The sequence below is a fragment of the Suricata suricatta genome, chromosome 6, assembly GCF_006229205.1.
Source record: "Suricata suricatta isolate VVHF042 chromosome 6, meerkat_22Aug2017_6uvM2_HiC, whole genome shotgun sequence".
Classification (NCBI taxonomy): domain Eukaryota; kingdom Metazoa; phylum Chordata; class Mammalia; order Carnivora; family Herpestidae; genus Suricata; species Suricata suricatta.
Genome location: NC_043705.1, coordinates 14,098,226 through 14,118,175, shown reverse-complemented (window position 1 = coordinate 14,118,175; position 19,950 = coordinate 14,098,226). Strand labels below are relative to the sequence as shown.

At 57.9% G+C, this 19,950-nt stretch overlaps 1 protein-coding gene across 3 annotated transcripts in view; it reads left to right on the top strand.

The window, feature by feature from the left end:
* The window catches only part of FLT4 (fms related tyrosine kinase 4), a 41,796-nt gene that overhangs the window by 8,200 nt on the left and 13,646 nt on the right, over nucleotides 1–19,950 (top strand). For 2 of the 3 annotated variants that reach the window (XM_029941951.1, XM_029941950.1), the window contains exons 2-22: nucleotides 6,443–6,539; nucleotides 7,154–7,398; nucleotides 7,578–7,690; nucleotides 7,809–7,971; nucleotides 8,182–8,321; nucleotides 8,654–8,822; nucleotides 9,101–9,218; nucleotides 11,799–11,953; nucleotides 12,111–12,273; nucleotides 13,665–13,791; nucleotides 14,904–15,012; nucleotides 16,089–16,451; nucleotides 16,736–16,882; nucleotides 16,985–17,116; nucleotides 17,286–17,392; nucleotides 17,686–17,821; nucleotides 18,273–18,377; nucleotides 18,736–18,849; nucleotides 18,991–19,079; nucleotides 19,211–19,361; nucleotides 19,854–19,948. In XM_029941951.1, the coding sequence (XP_029797811.1) occupies nucleotides 6,443–6,539; nucleotides 7,154–7,398; nucleotides 7,578–7,690; nucleotides 7,809–7,971; nucleotides 8,182–8,321; nucleotides 8,654–8,822; nucleotides 9,101–9,218; nucleotides 11,799–11,953; nucleotides 12,111–12,273; nucleotides 13,665–13,791; nucleotides 14,904–15,012; nucleotides 16,089–16,451; nucleotides 16,736–16,882; nucleotides 16,985–17,116; nucleotides 17,286–17,392; nucleotides 17,686–17,821; nucleotides 18,273–18,377; nucleotides 18,736–18,849; nucleotides 18,991–19,079; nucleotides 19,211–19,361; nucleotides 19,854–19,948 (3,038 nt within the window). The remainder of the gene's footprint in view (nucleotides 1–6,442; nucleotides 6,540–7,153; nucleotides 7,399–7,577; nucleotides 7,691–7,808; nucleotides 7,972–8,181; nucleotides 8,322–8,653; nucleotides 8,823–9,100; nucleotides 9,219–11,798; nucleotides 11,954–12,110; nucleotides 12,274–13,664; nucleotides 13,792–14,903; nucleotides 15,013–16,088; nucleotides 16,452–16,735; nucleotides 16,883–16,984; nucleotides 17,117–17,285; nucleotides 17,393–17,685; nucleotides 17,822–18,272; nucleotides 18,378–18,735; nucleotides 18,850–18,990; nucleotides 19,080–19,210; nucleotides 19,362–19,853; nucleotides 19,949–19,950) is intronic. The other variant, XM_029941952.1, reaches the window with a different exon arrangement.

The following is a 19,950-nucleotide window of genomic DNA, read 5'->3' as shown; positions in this document are numbered from 1 at the left end:
CCACATCCCTGCCCCCTGCCGTTCGCCCCTCACCCAGGATCCCAGTGTGCTGCTCCCACAGCCAGCTGCCTGTGGCTGACTCCAGTGTCCCCAACAGCCCAAGGCTGCTGACAGCACAGAGAAGAGGAGGTGTGCACTCTGGCCTCCCTGACCTCGGCCCGGCGCCTGCCCCGACTGCTCTGTTCAAGCTGGGGGGCCAGGGCCGCCGGCCAGGGGAAGGAAGGAGCCAGTTCCTGGGCCAGGAACAGGAAGGCAGGGGGAGTGCGGCAGAGGCCAGGATGACAGCGCTTCCTGCTGCGGGAAGGGAAGGACAGTGGGGACAGACAACAACCAGGCAGGAAGGATGCGTCTTCTTTGGGGGTGCAGGTGGGGGTTGGGCAGCATGGAGCCTCTGGGCAAGGCACTCACTGGACCAAATCTGCCTTAGCTACTGGGCATTCTGGGGTACACATGGTCACCAGGGAGCTTGGTCTTGAAAACTGGAAAGATATTTTCCAGAGGAATGACAGGGTCTGACATAGTTCCAACCTAAAGGAAAACCTGAGGTTTATTTAGCCAACCAGTCAGCCATCCACCTCTCCTTCTATCCACCCATCAATGCATGCAACCATCCATCCTTGCTTCCTTCCATCCATCCACCCATTCTTCCGTTTAATCCATCCTTCTATCCATCTGTCTATCTATCCTTCTATTTAGCCATCCCTCCTTCCACCCTTTCATCCATCTTTCCATCCACCCATCCTTCCATGCATCCATCCATCCATCCTGTCTGTCCATCTGATAGTCCAGCTACTCATCTTTTCTTTCATTCATCCATGCACCCCTATATCCATCCATTTACTCATTCTTCCATCCATCCATCCAGTCATCCATTTATTCATTCAACAAGTATTTATGGAGTCTTGATTCTGTACCAGATGCTGTGCTAGATATGGGGAGGGGTAGAAAAGGAAATTGTACTGGTTCTTACCCCATTGAAATTTACTATTTAGTAGAGGAAATGGAAAAATGTAACTTAAACAAACAAATAAGTAAATAAGATAATTACAAATTGTAACAAGAAGGATGTACAGGATTATAACAAGAAGGATGAAGGAAGTAACCAGGAAGTTAAGATAAATATTAAAGGGGGACTTAGGTTTTAGAAGAGGTAAGAAGGTCATGACTAAGCTAAAGCCTGAGATGAGAAAATGCCAGCCTGTGCAGGGCATGTGAGAGGAAGCAAATCAGGAAGAGTGTGTGCAAAGGCCCTGGGTCAGGAAGGAGCATGAATGTTATGGAACAGTTCAAAGGGCCTGATGGCTGGAGGACATGACCACAAGGTGAGGGTGGCCCAAAAGGGAATGTAAAGGGGTTGGGAGCCCAGCCACCAGTTTGGACTTCCCTGAAAATGCAGTGGGAAGTCACTGAAGGGATTTAGCACAAGCATGATACGGCCCGTTCCTATTTCCTAAGTATCACTGACAGCTATGTGGAGGACTTAAGGAGGGCAAGGGTAGGCCCAGGAGCCCACTTTGGGTGTAAGTGCAGTTGGACAGACCCCAGTGGGAGAGCAGGGGCTGTCTCTGGGATGATTTGGTGGTCAGTGATTGGCCAGGGTGAGGAGAAGTGTGTCCACAGATGCTCCCATATGGAAAGATGGGGGCTATCAAGGAAAAGCCTTGGGCAGGGGTGAAGAGGGTGTGAGTCTGGAGTTCAGCATCAGAAATGTAGGACTTGGGGTGTCTGTAGGGTGCATAAGTGCTGCGGCAGCTGGATACTTTAGGCTGAAGTTGAGAGAAAAACAGGAGTAGAGACTCTGGAGGTATCTAGACACTAAGGGAGAGACCTACAGAGAAGAGAGGGAAGAGTGGTACATGTGGTGCTGGGCAGAGGGAAGGAGGAAGACAAGAGGACAGTGCACTCACAGCAGCTGGCAGAGGAGGAAGCAATCCTGCTCTCTACCTGGAGCGCCCATTGGTCCTATAGCATGGAGGTCATGGGATGCCTTGACCAATGGGTCTCTGAAGCAGGGGGTTGGGGGAGAAGAAGGTCTGCACCCCAGTGGAAGGATGGGTGAATGTGAGAGAAGGCAGCAAGCAGAGTTTTTGCTGTGAAGGAGAATAGGAAAGGGGAAGGGGGGCGGGGGCTGGAAGGGGACAGAGGGTCAAAGAATGGGTAGTGGGGGGGACTTGTTTATAGGATGGGAGATGGAGATCTTGGCCTTGGGAGTGGCAGTGTCAGAGGGTTTCCAGGGCCTAGGTAGGGAGTGTGGAGTTTGGATGGGAAAAGATGATCTCCATCTAATGACTTTACTTCATTAATGCTGAGAATGAGGGAGGAAGGAACACCCTGAACTTCAGTCCGAGGGCTCATTTAGGATCTGCCTACAGGAAAAGAAGGGGGTGGGGCAGCAGCACAGGGCTCTGAGCCACTGAGGGCACACTGCAGCACAGGGCAGCACTGAGGGTGCTGCGTGGTTGGGGTGGAGGGTGAGAGGCAAGGAAATGATCAGGATGATGGGCTGAAGACCACACTGTGCCAGGATGGGGATGAGGCTGGGGAGGGGGTTGCCTATGAGGAGAAGTCCCTGGACTGGGAATTTTTTTTTTTTTTTGAGAGACAGGGCAAGCAGGGGAGGGCCAGAGAGAGAGGGAGATGCAGAATCTGAAGCAGGCTGCAGGCTCTGTGCTAGCTGTCAGCACAGAGCCCGACGCGGGGCTCGAATCCCCATCGAGATCATGACCTAAGCCAAAGTCAGACGCTTAGCCAACTGAGCCACCCAGGCGCCCCATGGACTGGGAGTTTTGATAAGGTTGAAGGATTTAGCAGAGGTGGGACAAGGGCACCTAACAAGAAAAAATGGGGAGAGCAGGGCAGGAAGGCAGGCACTCAGTAATGGTGTAGTTCTTTTGAGGACCTGATCCAGGGTGTGCCCAAGAAGTGAGTGGCTGAGAGGAGGAGGAAGGACAGTGAGGATGAAGACCACAAAGGCCAGGACCCTGATGAGTCATCCACGTGGATGCTGAAGTCATGGGGAATGGCGTGAGTTGGGGTTGCAGGAACTGGAAACCCCAGGAGCAGAGAATAAAGGGAAGTGACCAGGATGGCAGCTGATGACAGCTTTAGTGGGGAGTAAGTGGTACCATCAGAGTACAGAGATGACCACAAGGAACCCTCCATTACCAGGCATGTGCAGTGGAGAGCAGTACTGCCCCAACAAGAGTGGTGGCTTCAGAAAAATCCCGTTTTCAGTGAAGACAGAGGATGGTGAGGTCTACAGCAAAGTCTGCTGATGATGCAGAGCCTAGTGGAAGTGCGTGAAGACAGGGACACTGGAGACAGAGGAGAGGCTTGTGCAGATGGGCAAAAGGGTTGGCTAGGACAATGGATGGTCTGTCTGTTTAGTACAGTGATATGGATGCTTCCCTTGGTGGTATGGTGGCCTCTATGGAGGAGGATCTGACAGACTCTATTCCCCATCCACCAATCCACTCCAGCATCCACCTTTCCACCCACAATCCACCCACCCATCCCCCACCCATCCACTCATCCAACCGCATCCACCCATCCACCTATCCACTCACCCATTCACCTATCCACTCACCCATTCATCCTCCCACAGACCAACCCCCCCATTCACCCATCCACTCCACATCTACCCATCAACCCCCATCCATTTATCTACACATCTACTCCTATCCACCCATCCATTCCTATCCCCCCATTCACCCACAATCCACTCAGCCATCTATCCATCTACCCCCATCCATGCCCCCATTCATACCCTCCACCACCACTCATTAATCATTCCATCCATCCACTATCCATCTACCCATCATCAATCTATCCAACTATCCAGCCACCCAGCCACCCTCCCACCTATCCACCCACCCATCCATTTGTTCACCTGATCATCCATCATCCATCATCCATCTTACCATTCTTGAATCAATCTCCTCAATCTTCGGTGTACATCTCCTCTGAACTGAGCTTAGGAAGAAAAATAAAATACAGCCTCTCTTCAGACATGACCAGAAAACCACAAATCAGTCTGATAAGCATTCTAACATCAGGGGCTCAGGAGGCTGAAGGGGCCTGAGTAATGGTGATTGCCCCACCATAGGGAAGGGACATGTGAACTAGACCCTGAAGAGGCGGCTCCGCAGGAGGGAAAGAGGTACAAATGTCTAGGGCAAAAAGACAGGTGAAAGCAAAGACTTCAATATATGAAACACCTGGCCCCTTGGGACAACACTGAGAGCTCTGTGCCTCTCCGAGATGTGTTAGGAGATGAAGTTGGAGAGAAGGGCAGTGGGCAGAGAAGAAAGTCCTGGCATGTTCCTACTTTATAGAAGCAAAAGGAAGCTGGGCTGACATCTGCCACAGCTCCTAGCCAGGGGTGCCACAGGGTGTGCCTTGTGTGTGAACCCCCAGAAAAGGAGACCCTGGGGGTCCCAGGGCAGTGCTGCAGGCCTCACCATGGGACACGCGAAAGCCTGGGGCAGGTGGGTGTTGGCTGCCATCCTCTCCTCTGGTACCCTCTTAACTGATCCGCTGGGGGGGTCCATGCTTTCTTCCTTCACAGGTCCAAACCCAAGCCCACTGACCTCCCTCTTCTGTAGCTCACAGGCCAGCTGTCTGCTTGGTGTGGCTTTATTCACTTTCCACTACCTGGAAAATCCTATTTCTCTTTCAGCACCGAACTCAGAGGTGCCCTCTCGGGTTTTCTTCCTAGCCCCTTACCACCCCAGGGGAGGCTCCCTTCTGTAGAACACCCACTTCCCAGCAGTTGTGGGGGTGTGCAGTGGGGGCTGGTGTGCAGGGAGGGCTAACGCTCACCCTGGGAGGGTGGAACTGGTGGCAAAGCCCACTAGCCTGAGCGCCAGGAGGGGGCGTACTGGATTCAGGTTAAGGAGAGACTATGCAGTGGTCATAGCAGCCAGGCGAGGAGCTGCCTTCTGAGAGAGGTGATGCAGTCCAACTGGAGGCCCTCAGTTTCTCTGTCTGTACAGTGGGACCAGATGCTCAGTGAGGGCCTTCTGCCTCTGCCCCGCTGTGGAGTGGTGCTTAGAAGGTTTTGGTCAATAGGAGGCATGGAAGGGAGGGGTGAGTAGGCCTTGGCTAGTGGCCTTCTTGTCCACATGATGCTGAAATGAGATCTGGGTGTACAGAGTGTGCCATCCTGGTACAGCGTGGGTCAGCATGGTGTGGAGCCAACTACAATGGGGATCTCCTGGGGTCCGTCCCACAATAAGCTGCCAGAGCGGGACACCAAGCATAAGGGAGATGGGCAGGGAAGGACAGAGGAGCTGGACCTGTGGGTCAGTAGTGAGCTGTGTCCCCCAGGAGGACAGGGACATGGGATACAGTGCGTTGGGGGAAGGGGGGACAGGACACAGCCCTGGGCCTCCAGCCATGCAGTCCTCTCTTCCTGTTGTCTCAGGATGGTCCTGGCAGGATGCATCTGCCAGAGTTCCAGGTCCAGACCTCCCCCAAGGCCTGGTCCCACCCCTACCAGGATCTCACACACACACTCACACATGCCCATGGGCACGCATATGCGGATATGTCAAAGACACAAGCATACACATCCACACACAAAGCCACACATGCCACTCACACACCAGCCCTACAAACACGCAGATCCATGCCCCAGATACACACACAGACCCACACCTGTCAACATGTGTACACACAGGCACATGCTGTCCTGAGGAAAGGAAAATGGCAGACAAGAGGCTGCACGGTCAGCAGGCCGGCAGGAGGATTTTCGAAGCAGAGTTACTTGTGTGTTTGGGGTCGAGCACTGTGGGAAGGATGGGGGAACGAGGCAAGGGGTCGGGGGGTGCTGAGGCAGCCAGAGGGGCTGTGTGGGTGGACAGAAGCAGATGGAGCCAAGGACACAAAAGGTGAACTCCATGAGACCTGGGAGAGGGTGAGGTCATGGGCAGAATTTGCAGGGGCGAGGGAGGGAGGCCCTTGGTTCTGGGCATTTGGGGAGGGTCTGCACTGTGCAGGACCCCCCTAAAAGCAGTAACTGTGCATCGGGGTTGAGGATGGAGGGCCCTTCAGACAGTCATGTGAGGGTCACCATGCCAAGGTGATACACTCCAGGTCTCCCCGATTTGGAATGAGGCCTGTGGTCTCCCTCATCAGCTTCATGTCGGCAGCTCAGTGTATGTTAGCTTATGGGGCCAGAGACTGGGGGTCGGAGTCAAGTCAGGGCCCACCAGGGGCTGGGCCCAGTCTGTTGTCCAGGACAAGGGCCAGGGGGCAGCCTGAGGTGGAGATCTCTGGTTGACTTGGGGCCTTGAAGGTGCAGCGTAGGGCCAAGAGCTGGGGCAGCCCTGACCTAAGGAGGGGTATGCTCTTGTGGACAGGGAAGGTCTGTCAGTCCCAGACTGATGTCACCATGGGATCTCACCACCCAGCACCATACTAACCCTATCTCCCACCCCAGGCCTGGCTGGTGGCTACTCTATGACCCCCCCAACCCTAAACATCACAGAGGAGACATACGTCATTGACTCCAGTGACAGCCTGTCCATCTCCTGCAGGTACTCACACCTCTGCCAAGGGATCAGGGGCCTGGGTCCCTCCTACAGAAGGCTAAGGCAGGAGATGGTAGAGGAGAACCTGGAAGGCAGCCCCTCCCGAGGGCAGAGGGATATCAAGGCTTAGTGGGGCTCCTGGGTAGCCTAGGTGCGGGTCCCTGGAGGCACAGACCATCCCTTACCCTGCAGACACCCTGCACCTGCCCCCACCACAGATCAATTACCCTGCACCCACCCCTGGGTCACTCCACACTGACCCCAGACCACTCCATGCCCCACGTTACCCTGCATGGACCCCAAGTTCCCCACTCACCCCCAGCCACCCTCCATTGGCTCCAGGCCCACCCACACCGACCCCAGACCTGCTATCCTCCCTGCAGCCCCAGGGATGATTTGCAGGCTTCTTTGCCAGCCAGTCTGCAACATGTGGGCCCAGGAGCCAGGCAAAGGCCCACAGAAGCGCCTTGGAACACCCTGCCCTGGGCTGGGTCCATAGGCTGTTCCAACCTCTGGGTGAGAAAAGCTATAGGCAAGGCTTGACCTCTGGGAAGGCTCTGCAAGGATTGTGCCCTGGAGTTGCAGCTGGGACCCCCTTGTCCTTTCGTGTCCTCTGACAGGGGGCAGCACCCCCTCGAGTGGGCCTGGCCAGGGGCTCAGGAGACGCCGGCCACAGGGGAGAAGGACGGCGAGGACACAGGGGTCGTTCGAGACTGTGAGGGCACGGACACCAAGCCCTACTGCAAGGTGCTGCTGCTGCCCGAGGCCCATGCCAACGACACCGGCAGCTATCAGTGCTATTACAAGTACATCAAAGCCCGCATAGAGGGCACCACCGCGGCCAGCACCTACGTGTTCGTGAGAGGTGAGGGTGCCCAGACCACCTGGCCCCACTGCCCAGGAGGCACGGGCGGGGTCCTGGATTCTGGATTGGTATCCGGCAGCTGCACCCCCAGCCCCGCGGGGCTACCCCAGGGCCCCTTGCCTGGATAGAGAACCCCTAAGCCCCGCCTTCCCCGCCCACAACCTGCCCCCTCTTCTCAGACTTGGAGCAGCCGTTCATCAACAAGCCAGACACCCTCCTGGTCAACAGGAAGGATTCCATGTGGGTGCCCTGCCTGGTGTCCATCCCCGGCCTCAACGTCACGCTGCGATCGGTACAGCCCCGGTCCCCACCTCCACCCCAGGATCTGGCCCTCCTGTCCATGTCCCTGGGGAAGGCGGCCCCCCGTCTGGCCAGGAGGAAGTGGGCTGACAGCCACCATGTTCCTGCAGCAAAACTCAGCACTGCGGCCTGACGGGCAGGAGGTGGTGTGGGACGACCGCCGGGGCATGCGGGTGCCCACGCCGCTGCTGCGTGATGCCCTGTACCTGCAGTGCGAGACCACGTGGGATGGCCAGGCCTTCCTGTCCAACCCGTTCCTCGTGCACATTACAGGTAGGGGCTGCCCCGTGCTGCAGGCCCTCCCTCGGCCCCGCCCGGGAACCACTGCCCACGTCCTGGGGGAACCATAGAAAGAGGATGGGGGGTTATCCCAGGAATGGGGCAGTAGGTGCCACAGCTGGTCTCAGTGGGCACCCTGTGCCCTGCACCCGGTGTGTGGCATCCTGTGAGGGCTATGAGGGTCACTGTGCATGTGTCTGCCAGGCAACGAGCTCTATGACATCCAGCTGTTCCCCAAGAAGTCGCTGGAGCTGTTGGTCGGGGAGAAGCTAGTCCTGAACTGCACCGTGTGGGCCGAGTTCAACTCGGGAGTCACCTTTGACTGGGACTATCCAGGGAAGCAGGTGAAGCCAGCAGCCCGGCCAGGGCCATACTGGAACTGTCCCCCAGAGTCCCTGTTCACTGCCCACACCTGCTCTGTGCCCACACTGCCCTGAGCGTGTCCATCACTGCCCACACCCACCCTGGCCTGGTGCACACTGGCCTCTGAATAGATGAGGGTCCTGCCCCAAAGGACCCTGTCTGATAGGAAAGTTTTCCTACCTACCCCATGGAAAACTCTCGGTCTGGGCCCAACGCTTCCAGAGTCCCTGCTAGGCTGGGGTGTGTGCCTTTGGTGCTCAGTTCTGCCAGAGCCCACCTGCTCTGACCCTGGGCTTCCCCTGGGCGTGGGCAGGCAGAGCGGGGTAAGTGGGTGCCAGAGCGGCGCTCCCAGCAGACTCACACAGAGCTCTCCAGCATCCTGACCATCCACAACGTCAGCCAGCACGACCTGGGCCCGTATGTGTGTGAGGCCAACAACGGCATCCAGCGATTCCGGGAGAGCACCGAGGTCATTGTGCATGGTATGGTGTGGGGCTGGGTTGGGTGTCAGTCAGCAAGCCTGAGGAACAAGGGTCCATGTGCAGTGTGGGCGGAGGTCAGAGGTCAGGGTGCACCTGAGCAGTGTGGAGTCCAGCCAGAGAGGAGGGAGGGTAATGACTAGATCCCAGAGGGCAGGGCAAGCCCCAGTCTGCAGGCATCTGTCCTCTGGGGAATGCCAGACCATGGCTGGGCATCCCTGGGCAGGGGTGGGTCAGTGATTCTAGGTCCTGGCTTTACAATGATGCCTCTCATCTGGCAGAAAAGCCCTTCATCAGCGTGGAGTGGCTCAAGGGTCCTGTCCTGGAGGCCACAGCAGGAGACGAGCTGGTGAAGCTGCCTGTGAAGCTAGCAGCGTACCCCACGCCGGAGTTCCAATGGTACCAGCCCTGGCCCCTGCCTCTTGCTACCCACCAGGCCCAACAAGGCGGGAAGGGCAGCACCCTCCCCATCAAGGGTCTGTGCCCTGAGACCCCTATGGGGACTCTCCTTTGAAGATACTCTAAGGAACATGCACCTAAGACAATATTTAAGCCAGAGGGAAAGTTATCTCTGGTTGCTGCTAAGCTACGAAAGCTTGCAAATACCACCTCCTGTTATCAGTGGGTGTGGTGGGCAGAGCGTAGGGCTTTATCTGATTCCTACTCCTGCTCAGTGTCCCTGAGGGCCCTGCCAGCTGAAGGATGTCAGAGAGCTCTGGCCTGCCCTGCAGGCTTTGGGTTTCTTAGGCCTCCCTCTGAAAAGGTTACCACTGCCAGCAGTTCAGAGATACCCCAGGGTCTCCACAGACTGTTGTAGGGCCAGGCTCTGGGCTGGGCCTGAGCTGTGTGGCAGAAAGCAAGAGTTTCCAAGAGGCCCACAGGCTCCAGAGCCCCAGTGCTGGTCTGTGACCTTAGAGGAAGACCTCACCTTCGCCATGTATTAAGGGTCAGTGAGGTGGGGGGGGGGGGGCGTCCCTTAGTGATGACTCCGCCCTTGCCAGGTGCTCCCAGAGAGCTCCCTAGGAGCTCAGGTTGGCACAGCATCCTCCACACACACACACCCTTGGGTCACCTGAGCAATCTGTGTGGTCCAACCCTGGGATGTCACAATCTAGCCTGACCCTCATTGTACAGATGAGGAAACGGAAATGGGGGAAGGGGAATGGCATTCCTAACTGAGCACTGAGCCTCCTGGGAGGGCTCTGCTTCATCTTTTCCCAGCTGGCCAGAGAAACCCTGCCCTTCCCAGCCCAGGGCACCTCCCTCCTGGTAGGATGACCTTTTCTGAAAGCCTGGAGCTGGGCAAGCAGGAGCCCAGACATTCTCAGCTGGAATGTCACTGTGCTGGCTGTAGGCTTGAAGCAGGCTTCTCCCGGGAGGGCCTCAGGATGCCCTGGGCCTGGATCTGATAAAACCCTACCTCTTAGGCCACAGTCTTTGCCATCCATTGGCGGTACCTGATACAGGACCAGCATTTTGGGGACAGGGTCTTAAAAGGCACTGATGCAGCCTGGAGCCTCTCTCACATGCCAGCCTCCTAGAGATACTTGGGGCTCTGTCCTCTGCTCTCCAGGGCCAGCAAGACTAACCCATCCAGGGTCAGGCCCAGGCCTGGTACTCAGGCAGCTGGCTGCCTCTCATCATTCCCGCTACATCTGGTTTATCTCCTCTCAGTTGGCTAACACCTGCCTCCAAGAAGTACTCAGCTGGGCCCATGTCCACTGAGACATCTGCTCCAGTCATGGTAGCCACCACAGCCCCACAGGGGCCCCCTCTTTTAGGCTGTCATGTGATCATCATGAATAAAGGATAGAGATCTAGTGGACAGACAGACAGGTTGACTCCTGAAGTGCCCTTTGTGCCTGACACAGAGCTGACATCATAGGCTATAACTCAGTTCAACCTGACGACCCCTGCAAAAAAGTGCATTTTTCCCCCAGTTTTCAGATGAGGACAGTGGGGACTGGGGGCCATGAGGGGGGTTGCCGAAGATCACAGAGGCAGCAGGTGGCAGACTCAGAATTTCACTCTAGAACCTGGCAGCCCACATGGCCTCAGGTCTGCTGTGAGATCCCGGATGACTCTGGCCCCTCCCTTACGTCCCCCCTTCACTATTGGTCTCTGACCAAGGGTGTGCCTCTCCCACACCATTCTGGCTGAATAGCAGGAGAAGGCACCTGCTTGAGGGAGGACGGTTTCTAAGTAGAGTCTAGGTTGCAGAGGCAGCTGCCAACAGCATGCCCAGCTCAGGCCTGGGGAGGAGCCACATCTACTTGCATGTGCATCTACTTCCATATGCACTAAGTGTACTGCTCTAAGTGTAAGGACATGGCAGTAAAGGGGACTGTGCGGAGAAGCAGGCAGGGAGAAGCAGGGCAGAGGGCAGGAGCTGGTTCATAGGACAGTAGGGAAAGTTTCTCTAAAGAATGAGTATTTGACTATAGGAGAGAAGGACCCATACAGGTGTCTAGGGGACTGAGCATCCAAGCAAGGCAGGGGACAGCAAATATAAAGGTCCCAGGTGAGAGTGTGGGGCAGCAAGAAGGCCCCACATCTGAAAAGCTCCAAGAAAGGCAGAGCTGGGGTCAAAGAGTGAGGCAGGGCACCCATGTGGTAAGCGTCTGCTCTGTGTTTCTGGGGGACTGCACCTCCAGTCCTTCCCAGTGCACACCACTGAAGCCTGTGAGAGACAGGGCGGCCTGGCGACCATCCCCATAGCCTCCAGGCCACCTGCTCCTCACGCAGAGTCAGCAGCTGCCCCAGCCTGAAGCCCTACCGCCCTTCCCAGCAGCCTCCTGGTCTGGTCCAGGAGGGGTCTCTTGCTCCAGCCTGGTCTGTCAGGACTCTGGCAGCCTCTTCCTGCCTCCCCTGACAGTCTACTGTGGCTGTCCTGTCCCGGCGTGGCTGTGGCAGGGAAGGGGTGCCAGGGTAGGGCAGAGGTGGGTCCATGTGGTCCCCTGAACTCCCTTCCTGGGCCAGGTACAAGGACAGAAAGTCAGTGTCTGGGCGCCAAAGTCCACATGCCCTGGTGCTCAAGGAGGTGACGGAGGCCAGTGCAGGCATCTACACCCTCGCCCTGTGGAACTCAGCAGCCGGCCTGCAGCGCAACATCAGCCTGGAGCTGGTGGTGAACGGTACAGGGGTGGGACGGGAGGCGGGATGGCGGGCTTCCTAAAACAAGAGTGGGGATCCTGTGTCCCTGGGTAGACTCTGCAGGAAGAAGCACCTCTTGAGTAGGGAATGGTGGGCACGGCAGGGGCCTGCTGACCAGCTGTCTGCCTGTCCCTCCAGTGCCCCCCCACATCCACGAGAAGGAGGCCTCCTCCCCCAGCACCTACTCCCGCCACAGCCGCCAGGCCCTCACCTGCACTGCCTACGGGGTGCCGCCTCCTCTCGGTGTCCAGTGGCACTGGCGGCCATGGACTCCCTGCAAGACCTTCACCCAGCGCAGCCTGTGAGTGTGGCTCCAGCCTTCCATCCCTGCTTCCCAACCCTATCCCCAACCTTGTCTGGGTCCCCCACTCATTGCCCGCACCCCTCCCAGAGCCCTGCTCTAAACTTGAACCCTACCGCCATTTAACTATAGCCAATCCCGACCTCACCTCACCTGAGTAAGGCTCAGAGCCTCCCTAGTATCGGTCAGGCCAGACTGGACACTGGGGATGGTGCCACCCACCACTCTTGAAAGGAAAGCTCCCAAGACACATAACTATATCATCCAGAAGGACAAAGGGACCTGGGCACCAAGTAGGCAGACATGAGCTAGTCTTATGAGCCTTATACTGAGTGCTGTGGCACGCCAATCACACCCAGTTAACTTTTTCTGAGCAGTGTTCATGATGACCTCTTACAGAAGAAGAAACTGAAGGTCAGAGAAGGGCTCTGACTTTCCCAAGATCATGGCTGTAAGCAGCAGAGCCTGCCTGACTGCTCCCCTACATGGAGCTGGGCACCAGCAGGACAGACGGGCCAAGGAGTTTGCTGAGAGCAGGGACCAACTGGACAAGCAGGGATGGGAGAGGAGGGTGCCAAGGTAGCCAGTGGTCTGGAAGACACTAGGGAGGAGTGAAGCAGATGGAGTAGGGGAGTGTCACAGGTCACATCTGCCATTGAGCAAGAGATTCTTGTGGGCAGGTTGGAGGGTCACAGGCTGGGGAAGGATGGAAGCTGGGAACCCGGGGAAGTGACAGAGAAGCCGCACCAGGAGGGGCTGTAGCCCCAGCATGGTTAGTGGAGGAGTCTGGGTAGGGGTGGCCTGCTGCATCCAAGGCTCATAAGGGATTCTTCCAAAAATGCTTCCCGCTGATGCTCCATCTTTCTGCTCTGGACCAACTGACAGAGCCCCGGGATCCTGCTCTGCTCTGCTGGGCGTAGACAAGAACCTCCCTTGGGACCCCAGACCCATATCCCAACAAGGAACCAAAGGTGCTGTGGTCATACCCAGCCCAGGAAGGGGCCACAGTTCTTGAAGGAAAAGAGAGAGGGCTCCCTAGAACAAAAGTGTGTTGCCCCTGGGAGATCTAGGTGGACTTTGCAGGAAGGGGCACATCTTGAGTAGGGGACAGTGGGCACAGAAGGCTAGAGGGGGCACAGGGCCACAGGTATGTAATGTTCCCTGGGCAGCAGGCCTTAGCCTTTTGGGAAGGCTGTGTCTGGCAGCCTTCACAGGATAGGTTGTTACGGGACCATGAGCATAAAGGGTAAAAGATAGAGTTCCAGAAACAAAGTCCCAATCCCCACTCATATGAGTAGGTGACCCTAAGTATGACAAAGCCTGGACCCCTACCCTCTGTGAGGCCTTCCCTGCCCATATCCTGACCTGATACGGCCCCTTCTTGCTCCCAGCAGCCGGCGGCAGCAGAGAGACCACATGCCACAGTGCCGCGACTGGAGAGAAGTGACCATGCAGGACGCGGTGAACCCCATCGAGAGCCTGGACACCTGGACCGAATTTGTGGAGGGGAAGAATAAGGTACACGCCAGCGGTGCCACTGACGGGAGAAGTGAGGCAGGGAGGAGCCCTCTCTTGGCCTTCATTTCCCCTAGGCCTGCCGAGTTCTGACAGTTGGTGGTCTTTCTGCAGCGTCTCTGGGCTTCAGCTCCCCTTCCTGCATGGTGGATGGGGTGGCCTACTCCCTAGGCCAGAGTCCTCCTAGAGACCTGGGACCCATTGCCTCCCCTTGCCACCACCCAGGGCCCTGAGAGAGGTGCTCTAGCTGTTTCCTGGACGGAGAAGCTTAGATTCATGGCAGCCCAGCCAGGCCCTGGGCCCCAGCCACCCACAGGCTCCAGGGCTAGGAGGGTTAGGCCTGGGGCCAGCTAGATCTCCACCAAAGGCAACTGAGCCTCTGGCGCAGCCTGGGGGCAATGCCTAGAAGAGGCCAGGCGGGGGAGGGGACTGAACAAAGGCACCCACTTCCTACAGTCACTTCCTGTTTTCCTACACACCTCCAGAGCCTCTTCCTGTTCCAGGCCCAGCCAGGAAGTGCCCAGCTTAGAATGGGGGGTGGTGGTGTTTGGATGGTAGGCAGGGCCTATGACCCTCTCTCCTCCCCCAGGCTCCAAGCTTCCTACTCCCTAGGCCAGAGTCCTCCTGGAGACCTGGGACCCATTGCCTCCCCTTGCCACCACCCAGGGCCCTGAGAGAGGTGCTGTGAGCAGCCTCGGGGGGGTGAATGTGGCACATGGTGACCAACTGCTGGCCTTGTCCACACCCTGAATCCTAGTCTTGGCTTGGACCGCCCCAGTGCCAGACTGGGTCTATCCCCTCCTCCTCAACATGGCCACAGCCTCTGCCCATCCATACCCAGAGGTCTCTGTAGCTCTGCCTAATGCTACCTTCTGACCTCAGCCACAGCTGATACTGTTCATAGTGATGTCCTTGACTTTTCTAGAGAGCCACCTCTGCTGTGCACAGGCTTCACCTTCTGCTCCCCACCAGGTCCTGTCTCTGAGCTTTGGTCCCCTCCAGCTCTGGGCCTTGGTGATCCCCACTACTCTTCTGGGCATAGCAGCCTCCATGCAGAAAGGGAGGAAAGTCAGGGTGGGACAAACTTTGGCAGGAAATGTTTGTGTTCTGCTTAGACGGTGAGCAAGTTGGTGATCCAGGATGCCAACGTGTCTGCCATGTACAAGTGCGTGGTCTTCAACAAAGTAGGCCAGGACGAGAGGCTCATCTACTTCTACGTGACCAGTGAGTGACTTGGGCAGGCCTGGGTGGAGTCAGGAGCCAGTGGGCACAGGAGGAAGGAGAGAAGGCCTGGGAGAGGATGAGGAGCCTAAGTTGGGCCCATTGAGTTTCTGATGATGTCAGGTACCCAGGAGGGACATCAGGGGCCCAGTAGGCCCCTGGGTCTGGGTGGGAGGGATAAAATTAGAGATCATCAGCATATGGACTGAGGTGCTGGTCCACTGGGATGGAGTGGCACCCTTTGCCCCCAGCCCTGGAGGCTCCTCCCCACTGGTGTCCTCCCCCTCCCACCCTCTTCCCACACAGCAGCTGGCTCCCACGTACATTTTTCCTGGGGAAAATATCTGTAGTTTCCTCAGACTTTCAGATGTGTTAGTGATCCCAGGAATGCTAAGAAGCCTATTAAAGGACAGTCACTGGACTGAGGCATGTAGATGAGGGCACCTAGAAGAGAGATAGGTCCAGAAAGGACACCCTGTGGGAGGGAGGGGGGAGAGGAGCCACATGAGTCTGACAAGGAGTGTGGCCAGAGGGACAAAGGGAAATCAGGAGTAAGGCATCGCCACAAGCTAATGAAACAATGAGATTGTGGTGTGAGTAGTGGAGTGTGATCAGTAGCAATGGAGGACAAGACAGGATGGCACCAAGTGTGCTGACAAGGGCCCACTGATAATCTGGGCTCCCAGGGAGCAGCAGGGGGAACAGTGGGGCTGGGGGTTATCCAGTAGAGAGCTAGAAGAAGGACAGGCAGGAGACGATGAGCGGGGGGGGGGGGGGGGGGGGGGGGGGGGGGGGGGGGGGGGGGGGGGGGGGGGGGGGGGGGGGGGGGGGGGGGGGGGGGGGGGGGGCTGACTTCAGGGAACTGGCCCCATTGGTCAGTGTTGGGGAGAAGGGGCATGAAGAGGACTCCCTGGTGGTGTACCCAGCCCAAACACACTAAACGCACCCTCTTGGCAGAGAGCTGAGTCCAAAGAGAGTTGGGAAAGGGAGAGCGAGCACTGGGGCAGGCAGGTAAATGTGCCACCTCTGGGTGCAGTGTCACAGAAGTTCCTCATCCTGCCCCTCCTCCCCCACCCCAGACATTCCTGATGGCTTCAGCATAGTATCGGAGCCATCCGAGGAACCTCTAGAGGGCCAAGACGTGCGCCTGAGCTGCCGGGCAGACAACTACACCTACGAGCATCTGCGTTGGTACCGCCTCAACCTGTCCACGCTGCATGATGCGCACGGGAACCCACTGCTGCTTGACTGCAAGAACGTGCACCTGTTCGCTACGCCGCTGGCTGCCAACCTGGAAGAGGCGGAGCCAGGGGCGCGCCACGCCACACTCAGCCTGGCCATCCCCAGCGTGGCTCCTGAGCACGAAGGCGACTACGTTTGCGAGGTGCAGGACCGTCGCAGCCACGATAAGCACTGCCACAAGAAGTACCTGTCAGTGCAGGGTGAGGCGGGCAGGGCTGCAGGGGAGGGCTGGGGACGCTTCCCCAAGAGTCTTTCTCCCCTCCTGGGCCATCACTCCAGGAGCCTGACCCTGCAGGAGAGTCCTCTTCCCCACCCCTGCTGTGGAGGTCCACGGCCCTCCCCACCCTGCACCCAAACCCGATGCTTCCTTGAGCTTCGTGCAATCCATCCCTACTCTCTGCTCCCAGCCCTGCGGGGCCCCTTCCGGGAGTGCACTCCAGCTTTCTGCAGCTCCATTTAGCTCCTTCTCAACCCCCACCCTCAGCCCTGGAAGCCCCGCGGCTCACGCAGAACTTGACCGACCTTCTGGTGAATGTGAGCGACTCCCTGGAGATGCGGTGCCCAGTGGCCGGGGCACATGTGCCCAGCATCTTGTGGTACAAAGACGAAAGGCTGTTGGAGGAAGAGTCCGGTAAGGGGGTGGACCCAGGCGAAGGGCAGGGCGCAGAGAGAGGCTTTCCAGGTCAAGGGCCCAGACGCATCTGAATTCGAACCTCCACCTCATCTCCTACAGGAATCGACCTGGCAGACTCCAACCAGAAACTGAGCATACAGCGCGTCCGTGAGGAAGACGCGGGCCGCTATCTGTGCAGCGTGTGCAACGCCAAGGGCTGCGTCAATTCCTCTGCCAGCGTGGCCGTGGAAGGTCCAGCCTCCCCCTTGCGCCCTTCCACCCACCTGCCACCCGTACTTGGCGCCTTCTCATAGCATCTCCCTCAAGTCATGCCCACCAGACAGGGTGCTTCCCACAGGGTGCACCCCCCCCCCCCAAAACACACACACACACACAGACTAGCCCCTTTCTGCCCACTCAGGCTCTGAAGATAAAGGCAGCATGGAGATCGTGATCCTTGTCGGCACCGGGGTCATCGCTGTCTTCTTCTGGGTCCTCCTCCTCCTCATCTTCTGTAACATGAGGAGGGTGAGCGTTCCTCCCCCAACTGAGCCTCTCCACCACTCCTTATGGGGTATCTCTACCCATGCACCGCTTGTAAGACAAGAAATAAAGTCCTCATCTGTCCTAGCTCACCTGAAGCCTCACCTCCTGGGAAGCCTCTCAGACCCCTCCATGCTGGGCTCTTAGACCACCAGACGTTGTCTGTCTGTCCCCTCCTTGCTTGGGAGCCCCAAAGGAGATTCCATCTGTCCTGGGGAAAATTTTACCCAAGACTGTGGTATGGCCAAATCAGTGAGCTGTCCCCACCCCCACCCCAGCCAGCCCATGCAGACATCAAGACAGGCTACCTGTCCATCATCATGGACCCCGGGGAGGTGCCTCTGGAGGAGCAGTGTGAATACCTGTCCTATGATGCCAGCCAGTGGGAATTCCCCCGGGAGCGGCTGCACCTCGGTGAGGCAATCAACGGGCCCACCCCACCCACCCTATCCTGCCTACACAGATGGGCTTCAGCCTTTGAAGTGCTGAAAGCCCTCCATTCTCAGGCCAGAAAGTCATGCCTGGCCCCAACCTGGCGTGACCTGCCCATCTGGGCGTGCATCCCAAGAACTTTGGCCAGGGCTCTCAGTTCTCAGGCCCCCCGGGGTCACTTCCTGCAGCTCTGAGCTGGGTGGGCCCATCGCACCTGCTGGGAGAGGATGCAGGGTCTTCCTGTCAGCTTCTCCTCTCCCTCTCTTCCCGCTCCTGGTCTCCGGGCTCTTCCTGTTTGGCAGAGACGCTCCCAATTTTCCTCCCCCTCTTGGGCCTTCCTTCCTGGCCCCTCACAAGGGTTGCCCCTGCTGCCCATCCCTCTTTACCCTCGCCCTCATACAGCTCACCTGGAGCCGGCTCCCTGCCCCCACAGGGAGAGTCCTAGGCCATGGGGCCTTCGGGAAGGTGGTGGAAGCCTCGGCTTTTGGAATCAACAAGGGCAGCAGCTGTGACACTGTGGCAGTGAAAATGCTGAAAGGTGTGGGGTCGGTGGGTCGAGGAGGTGGTGGGAATGGCGAGGGGCAGCAGCTCTGGGTGGGCTGGCAGGCCTGTGGTGCAGGAGGAGAAACTGAGGTTCAGAGCCAGAGAGAGCTTCACCCAGGGTTCTTCATGGAGGCCTGGGGCTCAGATCTGAGTCATGCTTCCCAATCCCACCTGAAACTCCGGCCTCCAAGAAGAGAGCAGGACCAGCTGGGGACCCTGTGCGCCCACGCGCGAGAGCTCTAGCTGAACCTTAGGGAAGCCGTGGCGGGGAAGAGGGATGCCCGTGGATTGAGGGGCGGGATGCGGGGAGGTGGCAGGCCGGGAACCCCGCGAAGTCCCCATATCCCCTCCAGAGGGCGCCACAGCTAGCGAGCACCGCGCCTTGATGTCAGAACTCAAGATCCTAATCCACATTGGCAACCACCTCAACGTAGTTAACCTCCTGGGGGCGTGCACCAAGCCCAATGGTGAGGAGCTGGTGGCGGCCCCAGCCCCCTGGGGGCCGGGCCGGGTTGGGGCAGGAGGGCTGGGGAGTGGGGCGTTGCTGCGGTGCCCCGCCCTCCACCTTGCCATGGGTCCACGTGCACCCCGCTCTTACCCTGCCTTAGGCCCCCTCATGGTGATTGTGGAATTCTGCAAGTATGGCAATCTCTCCAACTTCTTGCGTGCCAAGCGGGAGGCCTTCAACCCCTATGCTGTAAGTGGGCACCCTGCCAGTGTCTGAGCTCTGCGAGGGGCCCGAAGGAAGCCAAAGTGGGCTAGAAAGTGGGGGAGCGCCTCTACCGCGGGTGGCAGAGCCCCCCTGAGACCCACTTTGTGCATACGTAGGAGAAGTCCCCTGAGCAGCGAAGGCGTTTCCGCGCCATGGTGGAAGGCGCCAAGGCTGACCGGAGGAGGCCAGGGAGCAGCGACAGGGCCCTACTCTCCCGGCTCCTGATGGGCAAGGGCGGGGCAGGGAGGGCCCCTCCGATCCAAGAAGGTAAGAGCCTGGCCTCCCCTTGCCCAGAAAAGTCTGGCTGGCATAATGATACCCCATGATCAGGGGACTATGGGATAAGCTGGCCTCAGGCCTTCCTGAAGGGGCTTACATGGAGAGCGTGTAATGGGCTTTTCCTTTGGAAGGGGTAGTTTCCAAAGACTTTGATGTTTGATTTGGACATCATTGGATGTATAGACATTTGCCTTCCAGACAAGGGTGGGAGCAAACAGGAAGAAGTAGCAGGTGTAAAGGTCCATGATGCAAAAATATTCACTGCTCTGGGAGCAGTTTGTGGGTGTCGCAGACAGAGTGATGCTGAGGGACATGAGAGGGGGCCCACGTGCTCCTGAGCTAGTGCCAGGGGCTTCAGGGGCCCAACCAGGAGGGATACAACCAGGGTTGGTGAATAAACAAACGCTCCCTTTGGGAAAGGGTGGAAGATAGGAGTTGTGGAAGGGGCCCCTCCTGAGCCCGCCTCGCTCCAATGTGCAGCCCAGGACCTGTGGCTGAGCCCGCTGACCATGGAAGACCTTGTCTGCTACAGCTTCCAGGTGGCCCGAGGGATGGAGTTCCTGGCTTCACGCAAGGT